At 52.4% G+C, this 11,193-nt stretch overlaps 1 protein-coding gene across 7 annotated transcripts in view; it reads right to left on the bottom strand.

Moving 5' to 3' along the window:
• Positions 1-4,432: 4,432 nt before the first annotated feature.
• Positions 4,433-11,193, bottom strand: part of MTA3 (metastasis associated 1 family member 3) — a 212,740-nt gene continuing 205,979 nt past the window's right edge. For 6 of the 7 annotated variants that reach the window (XM_061432189.1, XM_061432190.1, XM_061432191.1 and 3 more), the window contains exon 17: positions 4,433-7,938. In XM_061432189.1, coding sequence (XP_061288173.1) covers positions 7,913-7,938 — 26 coding nt within the window. In that variant the 3' untranslated portion in view covers positions 4,433-7,912. Of the gene's footprint in view, positions 7,939-8,687; positions 8,762-11,193 lie in introns of all 7 variants that reach the window. The other variant, XR_009739340.1, reaches the window with a different exon arrangement.

The following is an 11,193-nucleotide window of genomic DNA, read 5'->3' as shown; positions in this document are numbered from 1 at the left end:
CTTGGTCCTAACTTGGTCCCAACCCACAGTAAACCCCTCTTCCGGACTTGGTTCTCCATCTGTGAAATGGGAACAGTGATCCTGGCCCTTGCTTAACTCCAGGGGTTGGAGATGGAAACACCCCATTTGCTGAGCACTGAATAAGGACTAGAGTTATTATGGGGGTGAAGGGAAGGGAAGGAGGGTAAGAAAGGATGGGAGAGGATGGGGAGAGAGCAAACTGTTGAAGGGCAGGGTTTTCTACAGATGGGAGAGTAGCCGCCATGGTGGTATAAGGTAGGCTGGAGACAGGCTGAGTAAAGACCCTATTTCCTACATTTGGGTTCTAAGCAGCATTTTGGTCCCTCGGGGTGGACTGCACTTTTTAGTGTACATGTTAGGCAGCACATCTCTCTCCTCTTTCTCATATGACCTGCTGACACCTTCAGGGATGAAGAAATGGCTTCCATGACTTTACCCCAGGGACTCATGTGCAGGGGGCAGGCAGGCATGATGGGGCTGACAGGCCTGAAGCCACTAGTCAAGCATTTGCTAGGCACACACCATGGCCCAGACCCTCAGCCACAAAGGCAGATGATACGCTGCCAGGCCAAGCCTGGGAGAGACAGACCTGTGGACGGATCAGAGACAATCCAAGCCAGTGGGCTCTCAAGGAAGTAACACGCAGATGACAGCACGACAGCACAGGGCAGGGGTGGGAGTGCTGGGAGTGAGGGGTGCGTGTGAGCTGAACGTGGAGGATGAGGAAAGGAGCAAAGGAAACACATCCATGGCAGAGCGAAGGGCGTGAACAAGGGCACGGAGCTGCGAGAAGAGCCGGTGGGCATGGGGAGGGTGAGGAGAGCAATGAGCCAAGGGAGCAGGAAGCCTAGGGACGGAGTTAGGAGACAGCAGGAGAGGCGGGCTGGGCCCTGCAAGCTCAGGACAATCCAGCAGGAAAGCAAGTGTGTGCGAGGTTTTCAAGAAGTTGACGATGATCAGCCTTGCTGCTTTTTCTTTTTTGGCTGGGTCTTTTTCTAGTTGCACTTGGGCTTTTTCTAGTTGCAGCGAGCATGGGGCTATCCTCTAGTTCCGGTGCACAGACTTATTGCAGTGGCTTCTCTTGTGGAGCATGGGCTCTAGGGCATGTGGGCTCAGTAGTTATAGCTCACGGGCTTAGTTGCTCGCAGGATTTTGGAATCTTCCTGGACTAGGGATCGAACCTGTGTCTCCTGCATTGGTGGGTGAATTCTTAACCCACTGAACCACCAGGGAAGCCCCAGTCTTACATTTTGATCAGTTACTCTGCTAACAGTGTGGACAGGCTGGTGAGCGGTAAGGGAAGACAAGCCAAGTAGGAAACGGTCTGTGTTCCAAGCAAGGGCAGCGGCAGACAGCACACGGGTGCAGAGGCACAGCCCAGGTCGGGAAGAGAGGCGACTGGATGGCGGGTGGAAAGTGCACACTGAGGAAACGGGCCGCAGTAGGTTCAGAGGAGGAGATACAGGTAAGACAAGTTGGAGGAGCTTGGAGGACCTGCAGGCAAATAAGTACAGCAGCATGTTTAGGGCTGGGAACAGCATTTCAGACTCTTACTGATGGGAGCCGACCTCCTACAGGGAATGGATGAAGTCACCTGGAGAAGAGTGAAGAGGACCAAGAACCATCCTTTAAAAAAAAAATCCCCAGAAGTAAAGGACACACAAAGGAAGACCTGGTGAAATGCTCAGAAGAAACCTTTAAATAGGAAGAAAATCAGGAATGCAGCAATTAAAAAAAGAGCGTGAAGTGAAAAAAAAACTTAAAAGGAATACACTAGAGCCATCTTTTATGAGGGTAAAAGCCAAACATAAAATACCCAGACAGGCTGCAAAGTACCTCAGTATTTTCAAAATTCCTAATTGCATGCTGAAGAAAGCTGATGTGAGAACCAACACGTGTGTCTGACACTGTCTGGTCAAGTTTCCTGTGCTGACACCCTGGATTAACACAGCATGGTCTGTGCTATTAAAAATAGCTTTTTGAGAAGTGATAGGTTATCGTCTGCATAAAATTTAATTATATGCAAAATGTTCCATATTGATTATGGATTCATACATATGTAGTCATTGTATAAAATCATACACTGGGAAAGTGCTTTCTTCTAAAATGGAGGGACATGGAAAGGCGGTATGCAGGGGACTACTATTCTGAAATTTTATCTTTGTAAAAAATCCTGGGAAATGACTCTAAGTAATATCTGAATGTGGCTCAGTGTTGCTCTGGGTAGAGAATAAAGGAGTGAGTGTAATGAAGAGTAACAAAGACAAGTAATATGATGACAACCACGTCGAGTGCTCAAGAAAGCTCAAAGAGGGGGACCGCAAGACGGGCTGGATGTGGCAATTAGGAGGTCCCTGGTGACCTTTTAGTGGCAATCTCAGTGGGTGGCTGGGGTGGGCCAGAATGGGGAAGCGATCAAGGACTGTACTGTGTTGAGGAATTAATGAGACTTCAAGGAATGGAGACAAGTCTTTCCTCTTTAAACAAGTTGGCTAGTAAAGGGAGATAAGACGAGCTTCAGGCGAAGCTGAGAGAGGACCTGTGGTGGTTTGCCTGTTTTGTCCTGTTGACTGGATGGGGAAGTTTAAGCGGCCTGAGAAGGGAGAGAGGGTGAAGATGAGGGCAGCAGGGAGAAGATGATGACAGAGCAATAACAAACACTGTCCCAGGCCCCATGCGAAGCACTTTACACACACTAGTTAGTTCTGTGAGGTACATACTATGATCCCGTCTTACAGACGAATGAACTGAGGCACAGACAGGTTGAGTAACTTGCCCAAGGTCATCCAGTAAGTAAGTGGCAATCTGGCCTGAGTCAGGACACTCTACTGCAGGCCTCTACAGAGGGGGGGTGGGGCAGGAAACGATCCAACATGTGGGTGCCAGGAGGGTTCTCCAGAGGCCGGAGGGCACCTCCACGGGCTGGCGGAAGGTCCTGCAGTGAGGGGAACACAGGTGAAGGGACGCCTAGAAGACTTGGCTCTCAAGGGGGCGAGAGCTTCAGGGGCAACCAAGGGTTAGAACCGCTGGTTCTGGGAATAAGAAAACAAGCTCCCAAAGGACATATAAATGGGCCGGCTCAGCAAGCAGCGCAGAGAGGCCTGGTGAGGGGCGCTCACACCTCTGGGGTGGTCCCTGCAGGCTAAGTGGTTCCCTCCAGTGACCCCCTGCCATTAGTCCAGGAGCAAGAGCAGAACAAATGGAAACCTCTTAAGAAGTTTGACTATAAAAACCCAGTCCTGGCAATGGATCTTAAGGCTGGTACCCCTTGAAAGACAGGGCACACATGACTCTCTATTGGTGAGCTTCCAGAAAGAGGGAGACACTCGAGTCAGGATTAAATCTTAATAAAAAGACACCAAGAACCAGGGCATTAGGGATTTCACAGAGACGGGGCTGCCAGCTTGCACTCTGAGGGCCCCTCTGCTTCCACAGAGCCTGCCCTGCCGCATCCGGCCTCGCTGAGCCTTCTCTTGGGACTTCTGCAAGGACTGGCAGCGCCCTGCCTCCTCTACAACCTTTTCCAGGGTCCTGTAACCTTGCACATGGATGTCTTGCTTCTCTAGTGAAACTCTTGAAGGAATTCAGTGTCTCTCTCTTTTTTTTTACATCTCTCTCAAATCTCAGCAAACAAGGGTTGCAAACAGGCACACTTCACAAACACAGGCTGGAGGCGTCCCAGGGAGCCTACAGTGATGGCCCAGGACAGCCAGAGGCAGAGTCTACACCGCAGTCAAAAAGGTTTGAACCAGTAAAAACTCAACAGAGTAATTTCTACCAGGCTGGTTTCACACTTGGGGGCCTGAGAAACACTGAAGGATGCTGGGCATTCAGACAGGCTCCCGATGCCTTTCAGGTCAACTCAGACATGTTGGTTTCCAGCTCTCAGAGCTGAGGAGGGTGGGATGTAGAAGAGGGCACTGGGCTTCATCTGTGTCACCTGCAGCTCCTGCACCCACCTCACTGGCACGGGAGCCTTCCTGTCAACCCCTGGATGGAGTACAGCACACTCCCTCAGCTCACCGTGGGAGCGGCCCCGCGCTCGCTCCCGCCACCTGGCTCCAGCACAGCAGTGCGAAAGGGATTGATGGAGAGAGGTCTGCCTGAGGTTTCTCCTACCTCCAGGCCTAGGGGACACAGGGTCAAAGCCACCTCTGGCACAGCTCGGCCTCAGGAAACCGCCCTGTCCTAAGGCTGTGGCTTACAAGAGAGCAGAATAAAGTGCCAACCTTGGGGAAAGGCCTCTGAGCACCTCCATGTAGCTGGGGCGGGGATGTCAGACTAATGGGCCTGGCCCCAGAGCCACACAGGGGAGGAAGCACCTAGGGCTGGGGGCCGGCGGGGTCCTGCCCCTGTGCCCAGCCTTACAGCTGAGCCACTGTCCCAGCAAAGGGCGGCATAAAACCAGGCAGAATTTCCAGAAGTTTATTGGAAACAGGATACAAATTGATCAGTGGATGACATCTACTTACAGACAGACCACTCTGTAATAGCACACGCTGAATGAATTATCCTGGGGAAACACGCATGACCACTGATGCGTGGTCTGGGTGGGTGTTCTCCAGCAGGGAAACCAGAGACTGGGGGAAGAGGAATGGGCCGGGGTGGACAGAAAACTGGGACACAGCCTCCCTGAGGGGACAGGCGAGGTGGGGCTGCTAAATGAGTAAATTCCCCCAAAGGAGAAATGGGATAATGTTATGAATAAACCCCCTCCCCGACCTCCTCAAAGCACTTTCCTCCCAAGCAGAGTGACAGAGAACCTACAGAAACCCACCAGGGCAGCTACCTCCACCTCCACTCACCGGGGTCTTAGGACAGCATGGGGAATCCACAGTGGGATTGGACGTGACAGAGAATGGACCAGGGCCACGCATGTCCTGGGACTGCTTGCCCTCTGACCCACCACTCGCCTTCCCCTGCTCTGCTCTGGGGACTGACTGCAGTTGGCCTGTCCCCAGCTCCCAGATCAGCTGGCTTCCAGCTGCATTTAGCTAACGCAGAAATCTGGAAGGCATGGAGAAGGACGCCAGGCTATTTGTGCTCCCGCTTTGCCTGGGGTGGGGTGTGGGGGATATGTTTCTGGCAGGGCCCAGGTCTCCTCATGGCTTCAGCTCCCACCACATAGGCCCTCTGCAGACCCAGGCTCCACCCAGTGGCCTGACCCCCAGGATCTGGTCCCACCAGCTCTGTGGTTCCCTTTTTCCGGTTACCCCTCAGTGGCATCTTGGGTCTTCTTATTTCTCAGTTAAACAATTTCCTGGATTAAAACCCCTCTGTTTTAAATATATAGACTTTTCTGGTTTTCTTGGTTGGATGCTGACTTATAGAAACCAGGCTGTGGACAAGGCAGAATCATGAAAGGCAAGCTAGAAAGCAGTTGTGTCCTCTCCTGCACCACCTCGGGGTGGGCGGGCGATGACGGGGGAGGAGGACGATGACTCTCGGGCTTCAGCATCCTTGTGTCCTTATCCGAGGACACAGCAGCCCTGGGCACGTCTGCTGGGAAACATGTAGACGGGCGTTGCATGTCAGCCCACAAGCTCGCTGCTCACAGTGCTGACAGGCCACTGACACCCACAACGGTGACACTGGCTCCAAGAAAAGGGGGGTGGCTGGGAAAGCCTCGCGGCACCAACTGCTCCTTCGGCAGAGACAGATACTAGAGGCTCCTTGGCATCCATCCTCCAGTCCCTGAAGGTTCAGTGCTGGGAGACTTTCCCGAGATGAAGTGGGCGCCTAAGATCTTAGCCAGCAACCTTCCTACAGGAGGGCGGGGCTGCGGAACAAGGAGTTTTCACCACACAGTGAAGGGAGAGCTGTCGGGGTGCACCTGTCCCACAGCGAAGCATGAACTGGAGCTGGCCTGGGCCTCCCTGTTCTTCCTGCAGCCCTGGCCTGGCCCCGGTCTCCAAAGCTCCTCGCCTGGGGAAGGAGGGCCTCTCCCCAACAAGCTGGCAGCAGTCACGGGCAGCTAATGGCTCCTTTAACCACAAGTCATGGCTCCATGTGGGTCAGGAGAGGACAGGGAAAAGGTAAAGGAATCATTCCACGATCTGTATCTATCGCACAGCAAATCCAGGGCAGGGCATGGGGATACAGCTTGGTTGAGTCTCTTTCTTTAGAGGATGTGGCACGTGGCTGGTGAGGCAAGAGCTGGCTGCCTTCTCTCTCCCTGGGGCTTTACAGAAGGAGCTTCCCTGTGGGACCCTGAGGGCAATGTCTGCCCCCCTACCCGGCTCACTGAGACCCACCCATGGGGCCCCAAGCCAAAACCTGGAACAGCTCCAAGAGTTGGCAGTGGTGAGAATGTCCCCGGGGTCATCCCTCAAACACTAAGATGAGAACCAACCCCTCCTGGGGAGAGAAGCCACAGTGCCTGCGAGACTGGAAAAGGAAAAGGCAGCTCGTGCTTCGAGTGTCACCCTCAGTCATCACGCATCACATCCTCTGCTGAGCTGAGCCCAGCCTGCGACGACCAGATATCTGGAGCGTCATGGTCATTTTAGGGAAACCTCACTCTGCCTGGATGGCAGGGGGCACTCAGCTCACTTGGAGCCACTCTGTCCTGCAAGCAGCTGGCCGTTTGACCTGCTGTCAGCCACCCAGCTGTCTCCCGGCCGCAGGCTCCAGGCACCACAGGGAGGCCACACTCCCACTGGCTTTCATGCTGTTGTGACCCTGTGCCCTGCAGCCTGTCCCTGCAAACAAAGGCAGGGAAGCAGCAGACTCACATCTGCTCGGGGAGCAAACAGGGCATTAAGGTTTTCCTGTCCCCACAGCTGTGTACACAGAGTGGCAGAGTGGCCCACCTGTGACGCCAGCAGGGCCTGTACCAGGGCAGACAGCAGAAACAGACAGGTCTCCTGGGGCCTAGGCACAGGTGCTCACAGAAACGGCTGGGTTGCCAGGGTGGCGGAGGCAGGGCTTCCACACAGACTCACCTGCAAACACAGCTCTCTCACTTCACCTTACAGGCCACACAGACCCCACCTGCTTAAAATTAACCTGGATGAATGAGAGTCCTAGAAGGAGCAACCCGGCTGCAGCAGCTGGTTTGGCTGTGAAGGAACAGGGCAGGACATGACGGCTGGTCACCATGATACACACGCTCAGCTCACGTTTTACCTGCTCTCACTGGGCTGCCTGCGACTAAGCAGAACCAAGAGAACGCCAGCCTCTTTCCAACAACAAAGCACGGATGATATAAAGAGTCCATAGGCTTCCCAAAGACGATTTGCTTATCTTTTGTCAGAACCACAGGTAATTCTGTACCTGGGAGGGATGAAGGCAGGGGGACAAATACAGGATGCAGGGGGTGAAGGACAAAATTCCCCACTAAAAAAACGGGGAATGAAGCCTACTGAGAAAAAGCCGAGGGACAGTGACAGCTGGGATGGGGGGAACATCCTGAACTACATCAGCATTGGCACATTTCTTAAGAAAAATCCACTTAGAAACATGCCGTATCCCTCAAGTCCACACTGACACAGCCGGCGACAGAGCAAAGCTGGCACATGCAGGGTTGCAGCGGCTCTGAGCCTGCAGCAGCCCCACTGCCCCGGAGCCGCGGTGCCCGGGGTTCAGGGTGCCGGAGAAGGAGGTCTCGGAGTAGCTCCCCCAGCCCCTCAATTCCCCAGGCAGGTCCCGTTCTGGGGCAGCGAGGTCTCTGGAGGAAAGCAAGGGGACACTGATTCACAAGAGGAGACGCAGCTTCGGGGACGCGTGCTCCTGCAGTCTCTTCCCCGGCCTGGTCCAGGCTCTGTGGGGTGCAGGCGGAGGTCTCCCCCGGGATACGCTGGGAATGGGGCTGCCTCCTTCCCAGGCATGGCTATGGACATCAGCGGGACAGTGTAGCAAGTCTTGGATTATAGGATTAAACAGCAATAGCTCAGTCTGACACGCAGCATGTGAGTTCTGGAAAAGGAAAGAAACAGGGTCGAAGTTAGACAGGTGCTGATGGCAGAGGCAAGGGGAGAGGAAGGACGGATCAGACCTCCCACCACCATCATCACAGCCTTCAAGGAAAGGAGGCTGGGCACTGATTCAATGTTGTTGAAGAGTGGACCAAAGGAAAGTTCAACTGAGGCCACGAAAATCTGAGTGACACTGAGGTATCTTGAAAGCTGGAGTTGGGAAGGGCAGGTGCAGTGGTCACCAGCCAGGCAGGCAAGTGCTGACACGCATACCGGAGCAACATCGTGGAACCTCTCTGACTGGACGCTAGGGAATGGGGAACCAACAGGCCTACAGGAGGCATGCCCTGATCTCAGGTAACCATAATCAATCATACGATGTAGGCACTCGGAAGCTAGGGACATGTTTTTCCATAGGAGGGGAGTGACCCCAAACACCCAGTGTCACAATGTCCCTCCTTCCCCCTCAAACCTTCAACTCTCCTGTTCCAGAGCTGCGCATCTAGAGATTCTCAAGAGAAACAAGGGAAAGAGAAGCAGTGCCGGGCAACTACATTGTCACCATCTGGTGTCACACAGTGGCTTGTGCAAACTTTTGCTTGTTTACTAGCTAAGCGGCTAGGAGGGAACTGGGGGGTGCCTGCTGAGACGGGATCAGGGGCTCGGGCCAAGGCAGGGCCTGGATACTCTCTCTCGTCACACGCTCTGCAACCGGGAGGGGACATGCGGTTAGGGGACAGGGACGCTCACCTTCACAGCCTCCCGCCATCCTGAGGAAGGGCTGCAGGATAGAGCAGAGCTGCGCCTTCACTTCATGAGCCTTTCTAGAATGGGGAGATATATGCACACAGCCTGGTATTGGAGAGGGCTCAGCAAGTATGTGTCCAATCAAAACCCAGCCAGTTCAGTTCAGGACTGGGCTAACCTGCTTTGTTCCCTAGGTTATGGAAGAAGCTTTCACCAGAACCTTGTGAGGGTAAGCAAGGTTAGGAGCTTGCTCAAGGCTGCACGGTGAGTAAGTTGAGGAGTCAGGATTTGAACTCAGATCTTCTTAATTTAGGTAGAGTTTTTCCTGCTATTCTAAGCTGCCCCATTCTCCATCCATCCCAGTGAGAGCACACAGCTCTCTTCAGTGTCTAAATTACGGGTTATGTGTGTGTCAGTATCGCCAGTATTTCTCAGAAGCCTCTCTCCTTTTGTGTGTGTGGGGAGAGGTGAGGGGGACCACTCTGCCATTCATTTATCCACCCACCTATGGAATTAAGCCATCTGCCAGAAGAGTCACTTGTAAATAGTTTCCAAAGTTTCTGGCCTACCATGATAAATTGTGCTTTCTTCTATTTGAGCTAAACTTACCTGCTCCACGTTTGAGAGCAACCCTCTCATCCCACCAGCTCAGGATCTGGCATCCAGGTTCACACCTGCTTTCTCCATACTGGCCATGGTTTAAGCTGAGATATGTCACCTCTTGCATTCTGGGCTGAAGCATCCCAGTGCTTACACCTGCGCTTGTAATACCAAAATGTTTCCCTGCTCAAAGCTTCCTCAGCCCCACTGCATTTCCCAAAGCAGGGAACCAGAGCCATGTGAAGGGTCCCAGATACACAGGGCCCCAGAAAGAGATCTATGCCCATTCTCAGGTCTCCTTCCTAGATGATGTAGCCCAGATCATTTTGGTTTACACTTATAAGTAAATTATGATATGCATCAATCTACATTTGCTACTTCTGTCTATACTAACTCTGATTTATAAGCACTTATTATTTTTTTACAAAATTTTCCCTTTTGCTTTGACTATTCATAAGTACTTAAAGGGCTTCCCTGGTGACTCAAATGGTAAAGCATCTACCTGCAAAGCAGGAGACCCGGGTTCGATCCCTGGGTTGGGAAGATCTGCTGGAGAAGGGAATGGCAACCACTCCAGTATTCTTGCCTGGTAAATTCCATGGACAGAGGAACCTAGTGGACTACAGTCCAGAGAGTCGTAAAGAGTTAGACACAACTGAGCAATTAACACACACACAAACACACACACAAAGTATTTAAAGTCCCTGGACTTGGAGGTTCTTTACTGTAACCAGCTGCTGTGATATAAACAATCTTTTTTTTTTTTTTTTAAGGTTTCCAGCTACCAGTATCTGAGTTAATTTCTTCCCCTTCTGAAACCCAGAGGAGAAACCACCATCAGAATTCTAGAGTCTGGAAAACAGATAAACAAGTGATAACAGCCCATGCATTCAAGAAAGCCAAACCTGAAGCTGGCAGTGTGAAAAGCTGCGAGCCCAGTATGCACAAAACAGCTCAGGAATGGATACCAGACACCTCGAGGGGGGTGGGGGAGGGGAGACTGCAGCAGAGATCAGTTGAAGGCTGAGGTTGCTGGACTCCTAGAAGTGCTCCTGACTCCACACCTCTCGGCAGCTGCCCACCTCCCACAAGTCTGGATAGTTATTCTCTAAAGAGGACCAAATAGGGGGTTGCAGGCCTAGGGAACATAAGGCGCCAAGTGGGGCTGCCAGTCCCGAAACTGAGGGCTCACGTGAGTGTATATCCACTGAATGGTAAGACCTCCAGCCTTCTTCCCCTTGAGCTCCCAGAAAGCAGGTAGCCAAAACTTTATCCTCTGAAAAAGAGACTATGCTGTGGTCTGAATGTTTGTGTCCCCACAAAATTCATATGTTGAAGTCCTAAAGCCCAATATGACGGCATCAGAATTCCGAACCTTTGGGAAGTGCTTAGGTCATGAGGGTATAACCCTTGTGAATGGGACTGCGGTCTGTGCTCAGTCGTGTCCGACTCTTTGCAACCCCATGGACTGTAGCCCGCCAGGCTCCTCTGCTCATGGAACTTTCCAGGCAAGAATACTGTAACGGGGGACTTTCCTGGCGGTCCAGTGGTTAAGACTTTGCCTTCCAGTGCAGGGGGTGCAGGTTCGATCCCTGGTTAGGGAGCCAAGATCCCACATGCCTTGCAGCCAAAAAACAAACAGAAACAATATTGTAACAAATTCAATAAAGACTTAAAAAAAAAAGAAGAATGCTGTAATAGGGTGCCATTTCCTACTCAAGGGGATCTTCCCGACCCAGGGATAAAACCTCTGTGTCTCCTGCATTGGCAGATGAATTCTGTGCCACTAACACCTCCTAGGAAGCTCATGAGTGGGATTAATGTTCTTATAAAAGAGACCCTACATGCTCCCTAGTTCCTTTCATCATGTGATGACACAGCAAGAAGACAGCAGTCTGCAACCCAGAAC

Source organism: Bos javanicus, chromosome 11 (genome assembly GCF_032452875.1).
Source record: "Bos javanicus breed banteng chromosome 11, ARS-OSU_banteng_1.0, whole genome shotgun sequence".
NCBI classification, from domain to species: domain Eukaryota; kingdom Metazoa; phylum Chordata; class Mammalia; order Artiodactyla; family Bovidae; genus Bos; species Bos javanicus.
This window is presented reverse-complemented; position numbering and strand designations above follow the sequence as displayed.